A 23670-nucleotide genomic window follows, 5' to 3' on the forward strand; every position below is an offset into this window, starting at 1 on the left:
TAAAAACTTCTGAAGAACAAATTGAATAGGCCAATATTCGATTCTGTGTTCGAATCAAATATAGTCACTATTTGTAAGTAGAAATATTTTTGAATAATTTTGGAATACTTCACCAACTGCGCGCGATCAAGCACAAAGTGGAGCAAATGTGCAACAAATTTAATCCTGGTGACCATAGTAGACGTAAAATGCGAGAAGTTATGTAGTGGAGGATGCTAGGTCATGCAAGAGGTCAGACTTTTCCAGCTAATTCGCCATCACATGCGGACTCACCAATGAGTCCCTAGTATGTGAGTAAGCTGCTTATTTGGCTTCTAATGCACCATTTGTGCTTTTAAACACTTCATAATGTGCAATGTAATGACAGATACTTGTTAACATTGTGAAAATACTATTATGTGAGGACTATTTTATATTATTGGTGAAGACGGCTACTCATAATTCGAAAACTATTTGATATTCGAGTCGATTCGCTTCTAGGATCACTTGATTCACATTCAATTTGGTCTCGAAAATTACTATTCGTACACGACTAACAAATGTAGAGCAAATATTGTAACTTACACACACATTTCTTCTTAAAACTAATAAAAATGTGCTTTTCACTAACATCTGCTCGCAAATTGAGCCTGGGCTTCTGCAGTTGGTAGCCAGTGGCAAGTACAAAATATTTTCTTAAAGAGAAATATTAAAAATATACATGCAACACTGTGTACAAACATGACAGCCCACACAAAAGCAAAGACAATTCTTGAATCCAAACATACTGTGGCGTCGTGAATACACTGTAGATGAGCTTGGCCTCCTTGCCGTTGTAGATGCCATCCACAATTGGGCTGGTCGATTCTGGAAAGCATTTTTCAACATGGACACATGTATGTCACGTAGTCACCACCTATAAACAACTAAACTACCAAGCAACTAAATGTATATGTCGAGGAATTTCACAGTAAACTGCAGAAGCACAGCTTGCAACACAGTGTCATGCCACAGTGTGGGTATGTCATGCATTAACATTCCTAATGGTTTTTCTGGAGTCATACAAACAGTAGATGACAAGAAGTGTGCATCTGCACTTGCCTCTCTCTCATGACATATTAAGCACATCATGTTGAGTAAGTTGTTCAAGTATTTAAAAACAAAAAAGGGTTGCATAATACTGACAGTGCTACAATACAAAAAAGATAGAAAATGACATGGAGGTGCTTGTACATCTATTTAAAAAAGAAAGAGAGAGCGAAATTATGTAAGTTTATATTAAAGAGATGTTAAAAACTTGCAATAAGTACTTCTGCTTAACATGGGTGATTCTACTGAAGGTTAAAACAAGACACTGTTTGAATCCATTTGTTTCCAATGTAATACACTTAACTAGAAAATTCGTACAACTAGCAAGCTAGCAACTACTAGGTAAGAGGACCCAGTTTGCACAGAAAGACAGAGCGAACAAGGAGGCTGCTTACGTATTTCGTTGAAGTAGAAAGGAATGTCTCCGCCAACGGAGCAGTTAAGTCGGGCCTTGAGGAAGGAGGTCCAGCGCTGCTGGAATTTGTGAGGCCCACCCTTGTCCCGAGTGCACACCCTCGCCACGCGGGAGTAAACCGTCTGCATGACAGAAAGAGAGGGAGAGATAAAACAAATTGGCAAGGTCTCACAGTGCAAAAGCAAAACATAATGAAGAACTCCAGAAAAAACAGCGGATTTCAGGGGATATTTAAAATGTGCCAATGTCTCGGCAGATGTACCTTTCTGCATTTTGTGCCCACCAAGATTAGACACTTCAGCTTTGTACAAAATCAATAATGTGGCAACCTGAGCAGAAGTGTGCAACTGTACGAGACCATTAGCAGATTTTTTACAACACCATCAGACTTGTGCACTGCACTCACCGCTTGAATCATTACAAAATAAATTACAAGAGTTTACTATTTTATGCCGGCACCACGACCTCCTGACATGGAGTCTACATGGTCCTTAAAAACAAAGCACAGATTTCTTTAGGAATGTGAAAAGCTACATGCTCCAAACAAATTCTGATTTAATCATAGTGACTAGATTTATACATGAGCTGCAATGTCAGGAATTTCGAGCTTATGTAGCCTGTTCTTATCGATGCCCATTAAAGTTTCGTTACACAAAACCATACCCGCAGGCATATGAGGTTAAATGTGTAAATGACACTTACCTTGCCGCAGTTAATATATTCCACGGCTGACTCACGGAAGAAGAAATATACATAATCTTCATAGTGGATGGAGCTCACAAAGTTGGGGGCTGTAAAAGAAACATGAGTTAGAGAGATGTGAAATGAATGAAATACAAGTTTAGGCCATGCAAGAAATAAAGGCAACATTATATCTCATCTATCTTTACTGAGTATCTGGCCACTTCCTATTCCTTTGTGTCTTATTGCATTCCTCCATCTCTAGTGTTCTTTGAAGTTGTTTCCATTTCATTTTTTTTATGCTTACATCGACTTTTATTCTGCATGGGCAGAACTCCTGTAATGCCTTTCTGAAACCTCATACACTTGTCACCCTGTGCTCTCGATACTTTTGTGCATTCTTTGAAAGTACCAACCACGTTCACTGCTAATGATTAGTACATCTTTTCATTTTTTAAACATCTTTGCCATTATATTGTGGAGCGTGTTTTCCACAGCACATTTCACTTGATTAGATTCATGGTGTATCTGCTCATGCTATTGCTGTACTTAAAGTTTGCAATTTCTTGTTGTTCCATTTGCTTGACCTGAAGTGCAACTTAGTACACCCCTTACCGTTCACGTTCGTAAAACTAAACCCATGTTATGCATGCATCTTTTCATGTACAATGTTCAGCAATATTAGTACCCTAACCCACTGCACTGTAATGCCAAAGGGCACTGAAGGTGTATGAATGAATAAATGTATGACTGAATGTGGCCAGCAGGCATGGCACCTATATTAAGCAAATTGGTTCTGCCAAGACAAGTAAAGCCAAACACCACACATGAAATGAGCTCAGTTTAGCTCAGTTTATAATTATTTTATGATTACTTCAACAATAACAAAGCACAGTTAACAAAGGTTAAAAAGATTGAAGACTTTGCATTGAAATCACCGTGACATTACAGACTCACCATTCAGGTGCTTTAGGTCAAAGGGTTCTGTCCTGAGTGGCTTTCTGTAGATGAGTGGGTCTGCCCCCGAAAGCTGGCCAACAGTGGCCACATACAGGTCACCATCTTGAAGAACACAGAAAAATTGCGTATTACAAAAAAAGATTGAGACTAGAAACAATTGTTTTTTCATGCAAATATGCATGGCATTTTGCTCTGCATGAAGTGCAATAAACACGTAATCTGTGGTGTATAATTACCATCAGAGGCAAATATATAATAATGTACACAAGTTGCAAATCCAGGTATATAGTCATGCTTTCTTGTCACACCGAGGCACTGCTGATATCTAGACACACCATCACATAAATGCATACCAAATTCAACAGAAGTAACAAACACAGCATAGATGTCTATATACAAACTGATTTGAACACTTGGAATGTAATTTTATTCTAAATATATGTTAGTCATGCATGTGAATTCATCATGCTGTATCGAAGGTCCACAACAGCTGTATTTACCTGTCCTCCTTGATAAAGGACCTGAATGTCCCAGGCAGCATGTTAATAAACAGGACAGAACAAAGATGCACTCAGCTCAGAGAGTCAATAAACACACATTTAGTACAATGCAATATGGAAAACCACCATCAGGCCAGCACAAAATTATGCCTGTAACAATATGATGGATACAGAAATGTATGAAGAAAGAAAGCCGCATTTTGTGTTTAGGCAGTAGTAGCCGTGTACAAGAGAAGCAGTTCCGTCACACTGCTCTTGAAGCTCTTTGTTTTGCCTGATTAAAGAGCTTTCAGTGGCCGATAGAAAAAAGTGAAAAATAATAAAATTAATAAATAATAAAATTAATAAATAATAAAATTAATAAATAATAATGATAGCGCATGGTTGCTCAATACTGGCCCAGAATCGTTGCAGCGCTGGGCCTGAACAAATGCACGGGCAATGCTGAAAGGGAGAGAGATGATTGGAAGCAAATAAATAGCTAAGTCAGTGAGAGGTTGCATAGCATATGTGCATTTGAACTTGTACACCATGCTTTAGTCGCTTGGTCAGGGTACAAAAAAGTTTATTTTGATAATATATCTTTCTAGACTCAGCGATTCACCTGTACCATAAATGTTTTGTTCTTTCTTTCACACCCTTATTTAAAGAAAAGGCTTTTTTTTTTTCTAACAAATTCTTGAGGCGTAGCAATTGTTTGGCACACTTCTGACAACTCAATAAATCAGTCAACTAATTATTTATTATGTTAACTAATCCGTCATGGGCATCTCGCAACACTTTTTAAAGTTTCTGCGACCTGTGGCTAGCTGACATTTGGACAGGCTCAGCAATGCAACTCATTCACATTGCCACCTTCACGCGATAGACCTAGCAGCATTATAGTTCGCGGCAAGCAAAAGAGCAGAAACCAAGCCACCAGATTAAATGTGGGCGACGCGTACAATGGTCACGGTCCTTGAAGGCCATGAAAGGAGGCAAAGGGCGCAGCGGCACAAACAGTCTCCACAAGCAGCTGACCGTGACCTTTCCTTATAGAGGCCTGTCGTTTTCTCAGACTATGGAACAAAGGAGCCACAGCGGGAAGTCAACCCTGCAACCATTGTTTCTCCGGGGGGCATGAACCTCAAGAAGCATCTTCCATTTACAATGCAACTTATGTACATCCAAATGAAGCTCGGATACAGATACAAAAGAAGCTAAAAAAAGAAAGGCAAACCTAAAAAAAAATTGAGAATGAAACTGAGAAATCTACAGTAGGTTACTTGCAAAGTTAGCTGGAGCATGCATTCTAGCAGCAAAGATAGACAGCCCACAACAGTTGAAAGTGAAAGTGTGCATTAAAAAAAAAAAAAAAAAAAAAAAAAAAAACATTCTTGGCAGAACATATATTCCATCTGATGAACGATTTCCACGCGAAAGTCACCATTAAATAATTTGCCTTTCTTTGAGTGCATTTGCAGTTGCTGAAAACTACTGCTGCAGAGTATAAGCACTTGAAGCACTTCTGCTTTATGCGCTATATTCACTGCAGTAGGCTCGAGGCTATCTGTAAAGTGCCATCAAATTGGCTGTGCTGTTCATAACCCTAGTACACTGCACCCCTGTATAACTGCTTCGAGTGAACCTCGCAATGATTCATTACATAGAGTTGACAACCGGTTGAAAGACGGGGGTAATTATGCTGCCTACAGGAGCCATCACTTTCCTCCACACCAGTTGGAGCAAAGAAGTAAGGCAGGCAATCCTCACCGGCAAAAATGGCTGTGCTGTTGTTCTTAGGATCAAAGGGGCAGAGGCCCTCTCCCGGCACCTGCTCCTTCACTGAGTACTCCCCATCCTGCAAGAAAGGCGAGGGGCAGCAATCAATCACTCTCCCTCTGGACAGTCAATGCACAACTACATCTACGCACCAGCTGCATAAGCATTTGTTTATTCCCACAGATACTTGCATTAAGAAGGAAGGCAGGGGCCATTAACAATACATATCAATGCAAACTGAACAGAACCCACATTTTGCTGTTGCCCAAATAAAAATGTGCAGTACCTTCAAAGCTAGAGCTCAAACCAGGTGACCAAAGCAAAAGGCATAAAGCATCCATACATCTGCGCACAGTGCAGCTCTCTGCAGCCTCGTGCAAAGAGAAGCAGCGCTCACTGCACCCGAGTAAAAGGCTGGTTTGAACAGATTGGAAGTCAAACAGCGTGACAGTCATAGCAAAGAAAGCTCATTCAAGTTGTGCAAAGAAAAGTAAGTTTTTTAATACAACAGAGAACAGGAGTTTGAGCTAAGTACAATTACTGTTATAAATTCACCATAGAACAGTAAAGTTTACATCTGCAAACAGCATGTGAGTGTGGCAACAAATTGAACACACTTCTGTTTGGAGAACAACCAAACAGTTTAATGAAACACTTGCTCACCGGAGATATCACATAGTCCCTGCAGCGTGGCTTGTAGGAATTGGTGCCACAGACAAAAATGACTGTTTCAGATTTTCTTGCCAGCACTCTAATGTAGTTCTGGCATGCCTCCTGTAAAAAAAAAAAAAAAAAAAAAGTTGCATAACATGAGTCATTTCAGAGACATTTTGGGAATACAAGCAGAAGCAGCAACCAAATGTGATGTTCTCACTTACCTCGGTCTTCCCTTTTAGCTTGCACATGTCTATGTCCTTACTTTCGGAGAACCACTCCAGCTTCTGCAAGATGAAGCAAGTCTTTCAGTTTACAGGAACCTTGACAGCAAGCCTGCTCATACTGGAACTAGGGGTTGGTCAAGTTTTGCTCTGGGAGCAAGTTTAATTACACTACCCTTGGCTTTTTAAAAAGATGTTTTTTTCGCTAGTGCTTTTTCTCTCTTTTTTTATGTGAACTGTAGTCAGTTTCATTCTGAAACAGCTTGATGAAGCCAACGTTGTGCATATTCCTCACCTTGTTTCTTTAGCCTGTTCCTAAATTTATCTATATCACTCTGATAATTACTTTCTCTATTTTGGGATGCTCGTAGACTAAATATGGCTGCAATAAGCATGAAAATTTGAATCTTTTCAATACTGCTTGCTTATATCATAGAACATAGTTGTCAACAGACTTTCAAAATTTGCAAGAATGTGCAAATTCACCTTTTGTAACTCCAGCGATGCAAGGCTGATGTTGTAGACAACATTCCTAGAAATGAAAGGCGATGGTCACACAGATATCGGATATATTTGTGCAGAACAGTTTGCACTAGTGGATAACATACTGTAGTCCTTTCTACGTTTCATGTGAAGGAACTGTGCACGAATAAAAATATATTTCCTGGTTTTCTGAACTTTCACAAAACATTGTGCCTTATTTTACAGAAGTAAAATTAAAGAAAAAGCAGGAATAGCCAGGAATGCAAACTTTGGCATCTCAGTGGAGCAAAGAAAGAATGAGCAGAATCTTCCTCAACTGCTTAAGATTCAAGTGGGCATGCACAAAACACTCTCTTCAGTGGAACAAGCCATCAACTTTTGTTCAATGCATATTTTACACCTCAACATGAGTAACATTCAGTAAAGCATCAAGCCATGTTCTGTCTAAAAAAATCACAGCATATCCACGGGGTGAATGATGATGAGTGGGCGAAGCTCCGGAGGGAATCATCGGATCTCCCGCTTAAGGGGACGCTAGCACAAACGCGTTAGAAACGTGCAGTACTCTCTAGTAAGGGGGAGCGGCCACAGCGTCTTACGCAGCCATTTACACATGCCGGAACGTGCACCGCGTTTGCCGACGCCATCACATGACTGCTGAGAGAGTATACCACCCGTATTCATAAACGCTCCTCGACTTGAACTTGACTTGCCACCGCCTTGGGCAGCGCGTTCGAAACGCGTTGTAGGTAAGGCGGAGAGGCCACAGCGTCTTACACCAGCTTCTTACACGGGCCGTAACGCGCTAGCACAAACGCGTTAGAAACGCGCTAGAAACGCGGCCTTTCGTTAATGTTGGGTATTGCCATCGTGGTGCTTGTGTCTATGTGCGCTTCGTGGCGTAGTGGGCTAACGCCGCGTGCTCGGAAGCGAGGGGTCCCTGGTTCGATTCCGTGCTACGGACACAACTTCGGAATTTTTTTTCTCATTTTTCTCAGACTGGTTACACACTACTACTACTACTACGACGGGGACGGAACGGGTGCCGCTATAAGGAGCTTCGCTCCTAAAACTGAATGTGTTGCGTCTAGAGGATGGTGGAAAATAATGCACACCTAGCCCCCACAAGAAGGTTGTGCCCATCCTGCTCTAGGAGACGGAAGTGGTCACTGTGTGTCTGGTTGCCACGGAACTTCCCAATCAGCTCTGGAGCTGCGCAAGACACAAAAAAAGAAACAAATGCTTCAATGACATGGGAGTAGCACCAGATGACAATGTTCAAGTACAATTTCCAATAAGTAGAAACAACAGGAAACTGTTCCTACATGGCAAATACAAGGCTACACGGTACAAGGTTAAGCATACGCAGTGGTTCAGCTCTTTGCAACACGTGAATGTACTACGCCTTTGCTGCTATTGCTGACACCAAGTTCTTGACAGAATGCTTGCACCTTGTCTTCAGGTTTAGATACTTCCTGTACAATTCCGTGCAATGCAAGCACTTCCCCACTATATGAGGCCATGCAGAATCACTTGTTCAGCGTTCACACACATAACCATTCTCTTCACCTTTCAGAAAGGAAAAAAATATATAAATCTGAGAAGACTGTCAACTACGCTGTGCGTGCACAAGCAGGTGTGTCTGTCCAAAACAGCCGGCAACCAACTGCTGCGCAGCTAGCCTGGTTCCAGCCTAATTAAACATGCGCGCGCCTTCATTGAAAACAAAACAGACGCGGTCACCGTCTCGACCGCTGGTAGACTCGCGCGAGCACACATCTGCATCCAGCTGCACCGCGAGTCGCTTTGACCACAAGGTCCACAACCGACCGGTGCCCTCATCGCCAGCCAACTCGTTTTCTTCTCACCGCCTAGCCGACGTCACGAACAATGTGCCCACCGAGCGAGAAACCGTTGCGCGGTCGTTCAGCGGAACGACAGCGCATGCGTGCGGGCACACTGTATACATATACGTCTCGTAACGAGGCACGTATACCCGCTGCCAAGGCACAGCGCTCGCTCGACCTCATCAGGGACGAGGCTGCGAGCGCGGGTACATATAAGCGAGCGCCGCGCGCGGCGAAGGCAAGGTGCAGTCATGAGCACCGGTCGAGAATGAAAGAAGAGAAAAGTAAAACAAGAAGGACCATCCCCCCCCCCCCCCCCCCCCCCCCTTGCGCGTCGTCCAAACGGCCCCTTGCGCCATATCGGCGGCACGCGCCTGGCTGCACCGTTTTCGTAATGCGCGCGACTGCAGCAGCAGACAAAATCGCACCGCTGCATGCCTGCCAGTTAGATGCTTTACCAGCAACGCAGCGGTGTCGAGAGGAGGAACCCGCCTGCGCAGCGACTCGGCGACTGTCGGATATATGCATGCGTGCGCGCCTGTTGTTCTGCGGTACTAGAGTGAGACATTTGCAGGGACCGCGCCACAAGGGGCAGACGAAGAAAATAAAAATTCTGACGCGGCGTCTGCGCGAGATGTCTGAAAGGAGTCTTTACGGCCGACGCGAAGCCGCCGAAATGAGAAAGCAAACCTCGAGTCCCAGCGCTGGATCGTCGCCCCCGGACTGGACGAATGAGCTTCTTTTTCATATTTTTTTTCGTCAAGCGTGTGCTACGCCGCTTCTGCAGCTAGGCTCCTGCCCGTGCCATTCATGGACATCCCATACGAAACGCGCGTCAGCGGCGTAAACAGCTTTCGCAACCACATTTGCAACGAGCACCTCTGCACGAGACGGCTTGGAGAGGGTCACTGCACCGGGCCGCGTTGCCCGTTTCAGTGTTTCCGCAGGCGAAGCACCGCTCTATACCTTCCTAATGCACTTGGAACGCGCGAGTGCTTGCGCGCTGGCGCGCTCCTAGTCTGGCTCAGCCAAATGCGCGCGTCCGGGCACTTATTGCGCATTTCGCCATGAAACAGCAGCCCAAACGACACATTCGCGGATGTACTGGGTAATTATGCTGCAGACAACCCGCGAGCGTGTAAGCTGCTTATCCGGGCCTAGAAAACCATGACATTGAAAATACCGTTATCGAAAACTACATACTTTGTTGCATCTGAAATTTCCAGTTTGTGTTATCGCAGGCTTTGAAATGGGCAAATTTTCTCGACGTAATCTCGGGAACTTACCGTGAGATGTTCATCAGATACCATGACCATCGAAAGAAAAGACATACAGGTCATCCAGAGGATGTCAATTCCATATCTAGAAAAATGTTCTGCAACTCTGGTCCTGCACTCGACATCTACACATAGGATACCAAACTGCGAGTATACCGCCACATAAAACCCCAGGAGGAATGAATTTTTTATTTCGTGCCGACTCGCTTCGCGCCCGGTTGTCGTCGCTGACCACGTCACCGCCGACGCTAGACCCTGAGCTGCGTCAGAAAGTGGACAACGAAAGAGTTGTCCTTGATGTACCCGTAGTTCGGGTTGGCCAGGTCATCCAGCGTGATGAACTGCGAGAAGCCGAACCCTTCGTTGTCCTCGCCCGGTCGGGGCTTGCGGAAGCAGTGGCCCCACTCCTCGCCCTCGGACTCCGGGCGGATGTCGCCCTGGATGTTGTATATGCCTTCGGAGGAGTTGGAGATGAGCACGAACGAGGTCTTCTGCGCGTACGGCCAGCTTAGCGACGTGTCGAACGAGCCGGCGGTCAGCACGAAGTACAACCCGAGGCACGGCCTGCCGTTCTCCGTCGAGTTGCCCAGGCTGCCCTGAAGGTAGACTCGGTAGCCCGCTCCTCCGCAGTAGAAGGCGTCGCTGCTGAACGACGTCGTGCGCCCTTCCAGGGCGTCCTGTCTCATGCGCGCGAAGTCAGTGACCTTCCAGACGAAGCAGGACGACGGCGGGCTGTCCTCTTCCACGGCGCCCAGCTCGCGGCTCAGCGTGTCGCCCACGGACTCCAGCAAGAGGTGCTGCGCCGCGGACTCGTCGTCGACGGAGTTCTTCCTCCACTGACGCTGCTCGTCGGCCAGGGAGGCCTTGGCCTCCTGCAGCGCGGTGCGGAACGAGCGCAGTTCCTCGTGGATGGTCATGCGCAGGGACTTGAGCTCCTGGCTCACGACCTCGCACCGGTCGGCGTGCGGGGTGTCGACGCGCGCGTCTCCGCCGACGGCACCCGCCGCATCCAGCGTTGCTGCGGCCTTGGAGGAGGACGCCTTGCGGCACTCGGTGCGCACGTGCGACAGCACCTGGGACACCTGCAGGCGCCGGGAGCAGAGCTCGCACAGAACCAGCTGGTGCTCGCACAGCGCTATGTGCTTCTCGTAGGTGGCCAGCGTGGGGACGTGCAGGCAGCCCTTGTTCTTGCAGCCCACCGGGTACTGTCGGAACACGTCGGGCGCCGTGCGGTCCAGGCGCACCTGCTGGCTGCCGAAGTCGGTGCCGTCCACGGGGCAGCACACCACGGGCTCGCCGTTAGCCAGGCCCTGGAAGCAGCGGCGGCAGAACACGTGCTTGCACGGCGCCCACAGGGTCTCGCCGGCCAGCACGCCGCACAACGAGCAGACCCGGTCCGCCGGCGGCGGGCGCCGGAACTCGACCAGCGTCCAGTTGGCGATGTACGGGAAGCCCGTGACGAAGCGCTTGCTGCTGCTGCCGCTGCTGCCGTTGGCGGCGTACATGGTGACCCCGGAGCCGAGCCGCCGCCGCTGCCCCCCAACACGGATGGAACCGCACACGCTTCTTCTTCGTCGTCGTCGGCGCGGGTGCACGCCGCCATCGACGCAATATGGCTACATGGCTCGTCCGACACTGCACAGCTAGGTCACTCAAACGGACGACGACGCACCACAGCTCTGTACATTTCACAGTTCCCCAACAGTCGTTTTCCTTTCTTTATTGTATTTTTTTAGCTTTTCCAGTTTAGCGAACAAGTCATCTGTTTTCGCCATCGAAAGCCCTCAAGGTACGTATACACTCGTCCACGCGCTCCCTCATGTTGCAACCAAGGGCTTAGGTGGTACATTACGTTCGGTCAATAACTTTATGAGAGCACGTACGTGCACAAGCACATGACCGCACAGCCACATGACCGACGTCTTCTGCAGGGAATGCCCGACATGGGGACTTGAATCGATATATCCTTTAGCTGTAACCACATATTTCACCGCTTCTTGACACATCACTGTTCCTTTTTTTTTTTTTCGCATTCCGCATGCGCGGAGGAGGACCTTCGGTGTGCGACATTATTCTCTCCGAATTAAGGCCAGGGGGCCAAAACCTCCGTTTCTAGAGTTTTAGTTCACCCCGGACAGAAGAGAAGGAAGATGAGTACAGCTGCTGCCGCAGGAATATGAACTTACTATATTGCACGCTGGATGGAACTGGCGTCCCACCGACAAAAGCAAATAAAGGAGAAAAAAAAAAACGAAAAAGAAAAAGGACGCGGAGGAGCAAAAGGAAGGAACAGGAGCGCGACCAACGTCATTCCGGACAGGCAGAGAGAGCTCAGGTTTCGGAGCTGAGCCCGCAACGCGAGCTTCCTTTTTCTTCCCCGGTGGAGAACGGGGAGCGGATCGTCCGTCTTCCCGCCCGCATTCCCAGGCTTCTCCCTCTTTTCCCGCATCGCCCCCGCCCTCCCCTCGCAGCTAGAACCGCGGGGCTTCGCACCGCCGCTGCGGCGAAGAAGGTATAACGGCAAGCGTGCAAGGCGAGGCCGCCGGTCGATCGCCGCCCGGAATGTCCACCCCGAGGCGTCCTCGAGACGCGAAAAGCAAGAGAGGCCGTAGTACAGCGGCGGCCAGAAACGCTGCACACGGCTCAGTGACAGCGCACCAGCGCGGCCAATTTCCGGGAATCGCGCGCAGCTGCGCTCACCGGTCGCGTCTCCTTTCACAGGAAGCTAGCCTGTCCTGGCCAGCGGGGAAATAAAAATAGAAAGGAAAAAAAAAAAAAAGGATTCCTCTCGATTTGTTTGTCATCGTGCTTCTTTTTCGCAAAAGGGTTGTGACACCGGCTGTGAAGCTGTATGGGCTCTATCTCTCTCTGTATGTTATAGCGCGGGCTCTACTTACGTCGCGAACTTGTCTTCTCGGAAAGCTCGGTGGTTATATAGCGCGAAGAGAGAAAAAAGAAGAAAATAGTAGGAGGAGGAAAGGTAGAGGAGGGCAGAGAAGAAGCGGAAACGAAACTGCTGGCGGTCGCGACACGTCAGGTCGCGGATGACAGCCGAAGAACGTGTCCGTAAGGTCTGAACCGGGAGTAATGGCGTCATTAGGACATAAGAAAAGGGAACTCGTCTCGAACTCGCCGAGTGTAGCGCAGATTGGCTATATAGCAACCTATACACGCCTGCGACGTCTACCACCCAATCACTCGTCCGAAAAATTTTTTTTTCTTCTCTTCTAACGGAATCCAGCACATCTCATACTTGTCTCATACATAACAGGCAACGCTGCGGAATGCACGCAAGTAGTGCGGCCATGTCTGTGTCACTTCGAGCGCTTCGCAGTGCAGTTGTATTCGATCTGCGACGCTTTCAACGGAATAATTAACTACCTCATATATTACAACTACAACATGTGAAGTCTGTGGACACAGGGGTTCGTCAAATCACGCATTATTTGTGCGCGCTTGTGCGGCCCGTATACGCGACGCACCACGTCTTAATCGCCAGCGCGGGAAGGGGGGGGGGGGGGGGGTGAGAGGGATCACACCCCGGATGTTCTGGACAGCTTCTCTCAGGACAGACACTCTGAGGCAGCTATAGGCGGTATACCTGCGCCACTGTGGCCCCGAACCGGCGTGCAAACGGGTACGCGACGACGCTTCAGATACGCTCGACGACGTCCGGGGGACATCAGGGCCACGATCCCCACCCTCCCCCATTTGCTCGCTCGCTGGGCCTGCGCAGCGTAGGAAGCGAACAAGCCGCGAATTCATTTAGGAAACAGACCGCGCGAGGACCATTAGGAGGGCGCAATCTGTGCCGCGCGGTCGGCGCCGCCCTATCAGCGGTCGCGCAATTAGCCTCGCCGCCGTAATTGCCCTCAACACGCGGCGCATCGAGAGTCGCATACTGCATGCAGCAGCCCCAGCACCATATATATACACCCGCCGCGCATGCAGCGCCGAAAGCACGTCGCAAACCTGCAAACGCGCGAGTGATCATCATACACAAACGAAAACACCACCCCCGGACAAGCGAAGCGACGCCACCACCGCCGTCGTTTCCTCTTCGTTATCATAAGCTTTGTTTCGTCCTTGTTCCTTTTAATGTTCTTTTGCTCTCTCTCGAAACTGTCGGCTTTCCGGACCCCTGCGGTTGCCGCTCGCGGTCTTGGACGCGTTGCTGTATACGTGGGGCGCCCGCGGCGAGAGACAATACTCAGCGACAGCATCGCTGTCGGCTTGTTCATTAACGGAAGGACAAGGTTGCAACGTACGGACACAACCTGCAGTGGAGTCTACAGGAAGTTGGCCTGCGGCTGCATAATTTACAACGGTATATATCTGTGCGAGTATATAGTACGTGCGTACACGTACTATACTATACGCTTGGTATCATGTACATACACGTGAAAGTGTTTGCGTGCGTGTGTGGCGCGCACGTGCGTGCCTACACATGCCAGAAGTAAGCACACACAAAGGAAAACACTATCGCAGTTTCCGGGATGTATCGAGTGAAACGCCTACCTGATTCATTCGCGGCACTTACTCGTCAGACAGATCAGTTAACATCGCTGTATACAGGAAGGGCAACATATAAGCGGCAGTGGGCGTATTTCTATTTGTAGTTTGCTTTATCGCCTTCCGCACTTCGTCTCTTTGCAGTCACACTTCATGAAGACAACGCCTGCCGTTTCTTGCCTGCCGAAAAGTTGTATCGATTTTATCACTGCTATTGCATAGGCGTGGCAGAGGTCACCTCGTAGAAAGTCGCGCAAGACGCCGTTCAGAGCTTACCCGCGGTTATAGCCAGAGCAAAAGTGTCAATGACAAAATTGTAGACCATTCCAATAAAGTTCCCGATCCAGCTTACCGCTGCTCAATACGCGTGCTACATAAAATATGCATATGACGTCGAATCATTTGCTAGAAGTCCATCCAGGTAACCTATTTGTGTAGCACAGTCGCAGCGGCTGACGCTCAAGCTTGCCAGCGCAGTTTTTTTTTCCCCCCATCAGGCGTCAGAAACTCGAAATACGTATTCACGGGCGACGCTTTTACGTGAAATTACATCTCCCGCGCGCGAAACGAAACCGACTCTCGAACGAGCATCGGCGCAATTTTTTTACAAAAGGAACGGGAACCACCCACCGGCGGTCTCAAGTGCCATCCTGAGAAAAAGTAGTAATAGCAAAATAAAGAAACGACGCCGCCACGCATCAACATGCAGTGTTCACTTGCGCGCGCGTTCCACGTCACGCAGCAGGCGCGCGCACACACACACACACATCGCACCACGCCCACCGATGGCGGCGCGCGCGGCTAAGCGTGAACGATCTAATCGAGGAAGAAGAAGAAGAAACAAGAAATAAACGACGAGAGAGAGAAAGAAGACGCGAAGCGCGGAGAAATGTGTGCGGCAGCCCCAACAGCAACGGGGCCTCCCCCCGGCAACCGCGGCCCCATCGAGACCGCCAGAGGCATGCAGGCAAGGCTGCATGTAGGGGGGAGAACAGCGCATGTGGTAACAGCGCGCCTGCGCCCTTGATATACGGGGGAGCGAGAGAGAGGCTCGAACTCGTCGCCGGCACGCATGCATGCTTGCTTGAGAAGTATGTATGTAAATGGCGCTATGCAGCGGGGAACCCATACACACGGTCACGCACGCACGCACGCACCTCGCGGCTGCTGGCAAACGGCGGCCTCATATCTGACGAGGTGCCAAGTCCTTCGTAGATGACGGCTCGTCGTCGCCTCTGGCGCGACGGCACGCGTCCCCCACGACTTCCTGGTAAGACGTCGCTGCTGCCGCCGCGACAAGAAAAAAGAAAACAAAAATCGGATTCGCGTAAATTGAAATACGACCGTCATGTCGAGTGATGAATGACGCCGCCAGCTCCGGGACGGAAGACATGACATTATAATATACACCGTGTCGCTATAGCTACACAACGAAAGCGGAAGTATTACAGAGGCGCGCGGCGGGGAGCGAAGCGGGCGCTCTCGGGCGCGAAAGTTTTTCGGCTATTTTATGCGCACCTGCTGGTGAAACGCACGAACATAATGTAACGGGATGTGGCGCCGGTTCCTTCGTCACCGTGTTGCGACACGACTGAGGCGGCATACGTGCCAATCCGGCGCTTGACGAAAGTTTCCGGTCGACCCAGCGAGAGCTGCACTTTCCACCTTTCGGAAAAGGGAATCGCACGAAAGGGGAGACGCCGACAGATTAGCAGGCGCGGCAACTAGTCACTGATCACGAAACTGTTTCGAGACGCGAACTGCGCGTCCAACGATAATGAGAGCAAAGACAATTTATTTCCGGGCGAACGAAAGCTTTCGGGAGGTCGACGATTTCTTCTCGTAATCAGAATGCACACGCTCCGTACCTCTCACGCAAATTAACGACGCGCGCGCGCGCAGCGGAGCGAACAAAATCGCTCTTCGCGCAAGACTTCGAGCGTGGCACGCACGGCCGAACCGAGAGATAAAGGGTTGACGCGCGACAACATTCGGGGGTGACAAAACGCATTCCTCGCATTCGGAGACAGCCCCGAGTACATACAGGCACAGCCGTCAGGAATGAAACAATAGGCGTCACTTCGGAGCCCCGGCCGCTCGTCGGGAGCGACCCGGCTTCAATTTGTGCGCGGCTACAGCTCACATCCGACCGCCGTCGAAGCTGTGTGTGCGTGTTTGACGACGACGGAACGGTGCGCGGAGAGAGACACGTCGCATGCAGCTTTAGTAGTAACCCCCGCTTCCTCCAAAAGCGCTGGTTCGGGAGAAGAGGGCCCGAATTCCAAACAGCACCCATGGGCTTTCTGCACCCCCCGGCATCCCAGCGCGCTCGCTCGCACGGCGCTTTGATCGATCTCGCGCGCTCAAGGCAAGGAGACGAAGGTTGCTGACCCTGTGCGCTCGCGGAGAAGTACGTACGTACATGTGTCCCACGCCCATGGTGCGCGAGAAGCTTACATAGCGCGGTTGTTGGGCGCGGAGGGCGGATTGGGACGACGACGGGGAGAAATTGGGAGAGGGGGCAAAATTGGAGGGGGAGAGCAGAAGAGCGGCGGCGGGGACCAAGTGGGGGTCAGGAAGAACAACGAAAGCAGACACAAGCGAACACGTAATCGAAAGGGTGGGGGTCGAAGAAGCGGCGGGGACTGTTGTGTGCCTGCCGCAGTCGCGAGGGGAGGGAGGGGTGTGGTAGAGAGAGAGAGAGGCGTGCGAAGAGAAATCAGCCAGGCATGCGGTCGTCACGTCACACGGGCGGCGGTCCCCCCCCCTACCAACCAAGCCCGCACTGCTTCGAACCGTGTTCATCACTCTGTCAGCGCCGTAATCGACGTTTTGTCGGGGACGCGGCACGCCGACAAAAGGAGAACGGGTGGAGGAGGAGGATGTATACCGTACACGGCCGTGCCGCCGGCGTTGCCCACGAAAGGCGCCCCTCCTTTCCCACCAACAACAGTCCTGGCTTTTGTTACTCGTGCTGACGGAACAGATCATCTCTTCTTGCACACAGAAGGCAAAGGCAACTCTTACAATAACCGTCAGCGCTTAGAAAAGGGCAATCCTTTTCTCCCACGAAGCAGAAACAGTTCGCGAGCATACTAGTGCGTGCTTATTACCGAATAGCTCCCAGCGGCTATTTACACCACAGGCGAGTAACGGAGGGAGGAGGACAGAGGGGAGGGGGTCAATGCCCAAGGTGCTCTTATACTTCGTAAAACGCTGCCGAAGAAGCATCTCGCCATCCTCGATGCTTCTAAAAAAAATCGCTTAACCTTGCACTCGGCTGCACTACGCTTGAAACAGCGAAGCTGGGCCATCGTAGCCCAGCATTTTCCGGAAGTGCACGCGAACTTTTCATCTTTTTACTCATGATGATGATAATTTCTTTTCGCGCGTCTCGGACTTACGGCCGTCACTGCGCGTCGCATAGCGCAGCTTGCAACACCGACACCGCGTTGCAATGCCGACAACGCGTTCCAGCAGACCCGCTGCGTGACTGTGTCACGTGTCTCTCTCTCTCTCGCTCTCATTTTCTCTCTCTCTCCCGAGCATAGCGCGCAAAATTTCTTCACCTCGCAGAGCATTGGCACGAGCGCGTGCGAACGCGCCAGCTGTGGACGAAGACGACGACGCTCGAACGCCATCATATGGAACGCCATCATATAAATGCATGTTCTGCAAGCGTGGCTGTATAGCCTAGTGGTTACGACGCTCGCCTTGGGACCGTGGGTACGCGGGCTCGAATACCACCGCCTCTGCAAGAAAGTTTATTCCTTTCTTCATTGTTGATGATGATAGTTTCTTAATGCGAACCACAAATTACGGATGGCTTAAACAGCTTCGCTGTTAAAAGTTTGCCGAGGGTAAGTTGCTTCAAATGTAACGGCTCCATTAGACGAGACAGACAGACAGACAATGAACAGACAATGTCGTCTGACAGACGAGACAAATAGCATTTTAGACAAGTCACGCTCGCTCACTAAAGGACAGTATGCCCCCCAAGCGCTTTCGTCTCAACTTCTCAATTTCCTTATCGCACACGAGACGATGGACAAATCGATGCAGCCAGCTCGACACCGTTCACATGAAACTGGCTCCACTGCTTCTCCAAGGACGAAGTCGTGTTTGCGCAAACGCCGAACTCGATTCCCATTGCAATTCATCACGCGGCCTAAAAAGGCGGGCCGGACCGTGTGGCACAGGGAGTCATGCAGCCCGGGACAAGCCGGGTATATTCCGACCACAATGGATGACGACAAGGAGACTTATCGGAGAGGAAGCGTTGTTACTCGCGCATCGAGGTTCATTCGAATCACCCAATGTTGGCCAGACCACGACATCATAAAAATTAATGGCAATATTGCTCACCGCGTCAACGGATCGAAAGGCTATCCGGGAAAGACCAAGCCGATAGAGTTTCAGACAAAAATTTAGTAGGAGGCTGTATGCAAATGCAAACAATTTGCAAATGCTGCCGCTATTTACACTGGCTAACCTCCTTGTCTTTCTTTCCCTTTATTTATCTCTCTTGGCAGCGGTAAGCCAAGATCGGGAGGTCAAGCAGAGAGCCCCCAACACCAAAAGAAAGTAAAAGCCCCAGACCAATACGCTCCGTAGAAAAACTCATGGACAAACAACGTGGCTCCCCCTTAACTGGAGAAGCGTGCAGCCAGCCCGCAGCAACATAGACGTGTAAAGCTACTAGAAACAGTGACTCTAGAGGCTCGGAGGCGCGCTTTCTACAGCGCCATCTATTGGCAATCGGGACATGCAAAACACACCGCGAGGTGTTCTCTACTGAGCACACCTTGCTGCATGGAGCACTTTAATTAATTAACGCTAATTTGCTTCACAAATACGGGAATATCGTAGAAATCACGAGCACCGACGTCACAGGGTACAACGTCGCGATGCGCTCCCCGCTTGAAGCCACGCGACCCTTGTTTCGATCGCCGGTCAGATTGCGTCGCGCTTCGCGCAGTGCCTGAAACCGCGTGACGGACGGACAAACAGGATCGGCTCATTTCGCATTACTCGTAACTGCTGTGCTCAATATATATATATATATATATATATATATATATATATATATATATATATATATATATAAGAAGAAAAAAACTCAACAGAAAGCTGTGAGCCCACAATGAGCGAAGCTCGGCAACGCGCTTGTGCAAAGGCCACGCATACCGATTGACCTTGTCTACAGGGGACGCGAACGGCGGTTTGCCGAAGGCGCGCAAAACACACACCGCAAAAAAGAGCAGCGCTTTATATCGCGACGCTCGTGGGACGTGCAAACAGCACCTGAGCTAAGGTCAAACACACTGCCCTTCTCCTCCTTCTTCGCCACAACGCCAAGCGACGAGCAGAGAGAAAACCCGTCGGCGCTCTTCTTTTTCTCATCGAGAATATATCGGCTCGGCGACGAATATGTACGTAGTACACGGCTCATGGAACCCGTCACGAAGAGACCAATCGAAAGCCACGGGCGAGCGGAAACCCAACTCGCGGTGCATCCTGACAGGGCGCCGGACACGCAGACAGCCAAAAGCAGAGGCACTACACAACCGGACCAGCCCCCCCTTTTACAGAGGCGCCCAGATAACCTTCCGCGGACAGCCCGTGGGAAAGAGGAAACGTGCCGCCGCCGCAAAATTAGAAGAGGCAGGCCACCATGTATACAGTATGTGTGCGCGGTGTATGTACTACGCCCGTTGAGTATAGTCGTCCTCTCTCATCCTCCTCTGCGTTCATCGTTTACGGGCGCTTCGCCCCTCCCGCAGCGTCGACGTCTTTACTCGATTCAACGGCGATTACGAAGCGGACGAAAGATGTTCCCACCGTCGCATAGCGACCGGTCCTTTTTAGCTCATCGCCGGACCGCCACTTCCTCTCATTAAAAGGGCTGCGTCTCGCTTTAACCTACACACTGGTGCGCTTTCCACGGAAGCGCCGCACGGTCACAAACCACGGCGACACGCTCGGCGAAGCGCCCTTCGCGGCGTATAATGCCCAAAGGCGCCGCCGTTCACGCGCAGACGGCTCCTGATGCGCATGCGTGAATCCGGCCTGTTGTGAATTACGTCGCACTTGACAGAACGGCGCTCTTTTTTGCTCGAGTCACAAAAACACAAGTACTGGTAACCCCTCCCCTTACTGCCCCCCCCCCCCCCCCCCGCTTCCCCCTGTACACAACACACACGCACACAATTCCCGCAGCGGCCGAAAGCGTATTGTATTGCGGTAATACATAAAAAAGTAGATAACTAACATAACGAAAGCAATTAAGTGCCACCCAGAACAGCCATAGCTCACAGGACGACAAAAGCTACAAGGACGACGATAGCGACGACGTGCAAGCCGTCGTGCATCGTACCCAGGTTCGAATCCTATATAGGTTGGGAAAAACAGGGTCTTCTTTTATGGCGACTCCCGCCAAGACAACATGAACGATGGTAGCTGCGGCAGAGGCCGCGAGATCTTTATATGAAGCCTAAGAGGCCTCGACGATATCTATGAACTCTTAGCAGCCGTCGCTGCAAAACGTTCGGTCTCACTATTTGGGGCCGCGAGAGGAGAGAAAGAGCGAATACACACGACAGACGGACGAGCCAGAAAAGGAGGAAACGGACGAAGCTCCCACCCCCCGTACCATACATACGCCACCCATACAGCTCGGCGATACACGCCTGCAGAGCTGGCGGGGCACGTGCTATACGCGACCAGCCAGAGGCCATGCGGGGCGACACCAAACCAGGCGAGGAAACGCCAGAGATAGCGATCGTCGCGGGGTCTGCAAGACCCAAGGATGCGTGGCGTGGCTCCGGCGGCAGCCCATGCAGCAGCGCTCCACTTCCCAGTGTGTGTGTGTGTGTGTGCGGTCTCGTTTGTTGTCGCCGAAAGGGCGATTGCAGAGGGTTCCTTTTCGGATCATCCCTCGCGGGCACGTGTACGGCGCACGCACCGAGGAAAGGCGCACGAAGCGAGCGCAGAGACCTTGCCGGCATGCAGGTCACAGAGAGGCGCACGACACCGCCACGGGTCAAGACGCGTAGAACGTACGCCGTAGCAGGAACCCGTTACAGAAAAACCAGTTGCGAATAAGACCGAGCTGAATGTCCACTATATACTAGGGAGCCCGGAGGGGTCCAGCCGAATAGAGTCGCTTCGATAATGCACCGAAGGTTATATCCCGTTAAAAAGAAACGGCATCGAAGTTGCGGTAGATTAACCGGCACATTCGAGGGATAAAGAAGCGCGCAAACCGGAACCTTTAGCTATCGACGGAAGGTAAACCGGAATATCCTTAGATAAACGCCGCCATCCGTACTTAAGGAGCGCGCCCGCAACCATAACCGGGGGCTTTTATATCTAAACATGCATGCAGTGGCGGCTGCTCCGAGACGGTGCACTTGTGGCGTGCTGTTCGTTATAACCGGTTTTTCGGGATTGGTTCTTCACTGCGCAGGCTTATCTCTTCGTTCGCCCCCCCCCCCCCCCCCTTTTTTTTTTTCTTTTTTTTTCTGTCTCGCATAAAGGCACACCAGCGCAGTCAGGTCCGTGTTAAGTTCAGCTGAGGAAATTTTGAATGCAGACAACACGATGCACGGGTCTTTCAGCGCAAAACATTTCGATGCACGACTTTTCCGCTGCGTGATTTGTCCGAAATTGTTACTACGTTTGAGTTGTCGCACGATATTCGACGTATACTGCCCACGCGTGTTTCCCCCCCCCTTTTCTTTCCGGCGTGCCTGCGGTCCGCATACTGTTGGTCACGGGCGCACACCTAAAGTCTTAACTGACACGAAAGCGTCGTCCTCGTATACACGAAAGACGAAACGCCTTACACGGCGACATCTCTCCCTATCTCCTGTATGTTCGCTGTAAGCGGCGTTTTACTATACCCGACTAGTCACTATACAACCGCGGCTTCAACTGCGCGAATGCAGATCAACCTTCCCGCGTGGCCGAGCGGCAACGGAGCACTCGTCGTCTCAGCGGTGGTCCTCGAGCGGCGCGGCGCCGGCGGTGGCGCCGAAGCCATCATCTCCGAGCCGAAGCGGGAGGCGACCGACCCCGACTAACCTGGTAACCCCGAAGTATACAGGCGACCGTGGCCACGCTGCCGAGAGAAAGCGGCCAAGTGTGACGACGACCACGCGAGCGCGCTATTCTCGAACACGACGCTTACACATATATCGGGGGCATGCATTAAACTGTACACATCGAGGAAGAGGGCGCGCACGCGTTTGTAATCCTCTCGCAATAACAGCGCCACCTGCAGCGAGAGGCGCTTCGACAAAAGCTGCTGCACGTGCGCACAAACATATACAGCGCGCGCGTGCGCGCCGTCACAAAGCGGCGGGCGCTCACCGAGACAAAGGAATGAAGGACAAAAGAAAAGAAAAGAAGAATAATAAAGAGGCGGGGAGGGAGAGAGAGAATGGAGACCGCCCGCAATGCGCGGATTCCGAAAGCGGCATCGATCGTCCCAGAACGAACGCCTCGCGCGGCCAGTGCCACACATTGATCAATTCGACTCGCGAGAAAAAGAGGATGATGACTATACGACGAAAGACGACGCAATAACGTGTGCCGCGCCGCGGCGGTCGCTCAATAGAGGAGCGAGATTCCTGCCGTAAACGTCCAAGGTCGCGAATGACAATGAAGAAGCGTGCAGTTCGCTTTGTGTATACTAACACGTTTTCTAGAGGATCACGAGCGCTGAGATGGGAATGCTCGTGCAGAATCTGCGCGGCAATATGTACAGTTGTTCACAAAAGTTTACGAGACACATGTTACTCGACGAATGCGAGTTTCTGCTCTGTCATAAGGCAAATAACGGTGCCAGTATACTTTCAAGGATCGCAGTCCGGCTGTGTGGTGTATGCTGCTAAATCTGCTACAGACCAACTGAATTCGAGGCTGTCTGCCCAGGCTTTGCGGAAATTCAGCTTTGGTTCGCGAATCTCGTGTCCCGTTAGCTTTTGTGGCCAAATGTACTTGTAAAGTTCACTCCAACTGAAGGAGAAAGAAAAAGCTTGTTCATGGCGCCCGCGCTGTCTTTCCTAACATGAGGTCGACAGCGCATAACGAAATTCGATTCTTTCTATAGTCGTCTCAAAGCGGCCTCTCTCAAACAAGGAGAAGCGATACCTGGTTAGGAAGAGACAAGAACCTTGCCTATTTTCTTACATAGCAATATGCACGAGCCTCAATTTGCTTAGTAATTTCTGTTCGTTAAAAAAAATTAGGGGCAGTTTCACACTAGTGGTGCGAAGACTGGGC

The 23670-nt window shown here is 50.3% G+C and overlaps 1 protein-coding gene across 5 annotated transcripts in view; it reads right to left on the reverse strand.

Annotated features, from left to right (window-relative positions):
• LOC119442059 (semaphorin-1A) overlaps positions 1–23670 on the reverse strand; it is a 135435-nt gene that overhangs the window by 18434 nt on the left and 93331 nt on the right. For 3 of the 5 annotated variants that reach the window (XM_037706778.2, XM_037706777.2, XM_037706774.2), the window contains exons 3-12: positions 7862–7958; positions 6750–6795; positions 6264–6326; positions 6049–6159; positions 5377–5464; positions 3625–3645; positions 3122–3226; positions 2186–2274; positions 1464–1605; positions 768–846 (exon numbers count right to left, since the gene is read on the reverse strand). In XM_037706778.2, coding sequence (XP_037562706.1) covers positions 768–846; positions 1464–1605; positions 2186–2274; positions 3122–3226; positions 3625–3645; positions 5377–5464; positions 6049–6159; positions 6264–6326; positions 6750–6795; positions 7862–7958 — 841 coding nt within the window. Of the gene's footprint in view, positions 1–767; positions 847–1463; positions 1606–2185; positions 2275–3121; positions 3227–3624; positions 3646–5376; positions 5465–6048; positions 6160–6263; positions 6327–6749; positions 6796–7861; positions 7959–8489; positions 8624–23670 lie in introns of those variants that run through there. The other 2 variants (XM_049661852.1, XM_037706776.2) reach the window with 2 other exon arrangements.

Source organism: Dermacentor silvarum, chromosome 2, assembly GCF_013339745.2.
Source record: "Dermacentor silvarum isolate Dsil-2018 chromosome 2, BIME_Dsil_1.4, whole genome shotgun sequence".
Taxonomy (NCBI): Eukaryota; Metazoa; Arthropoda; class Arachnida; order Ixodida; family Ixodidae; genus Dermacentor; species Dermacentor silvarum.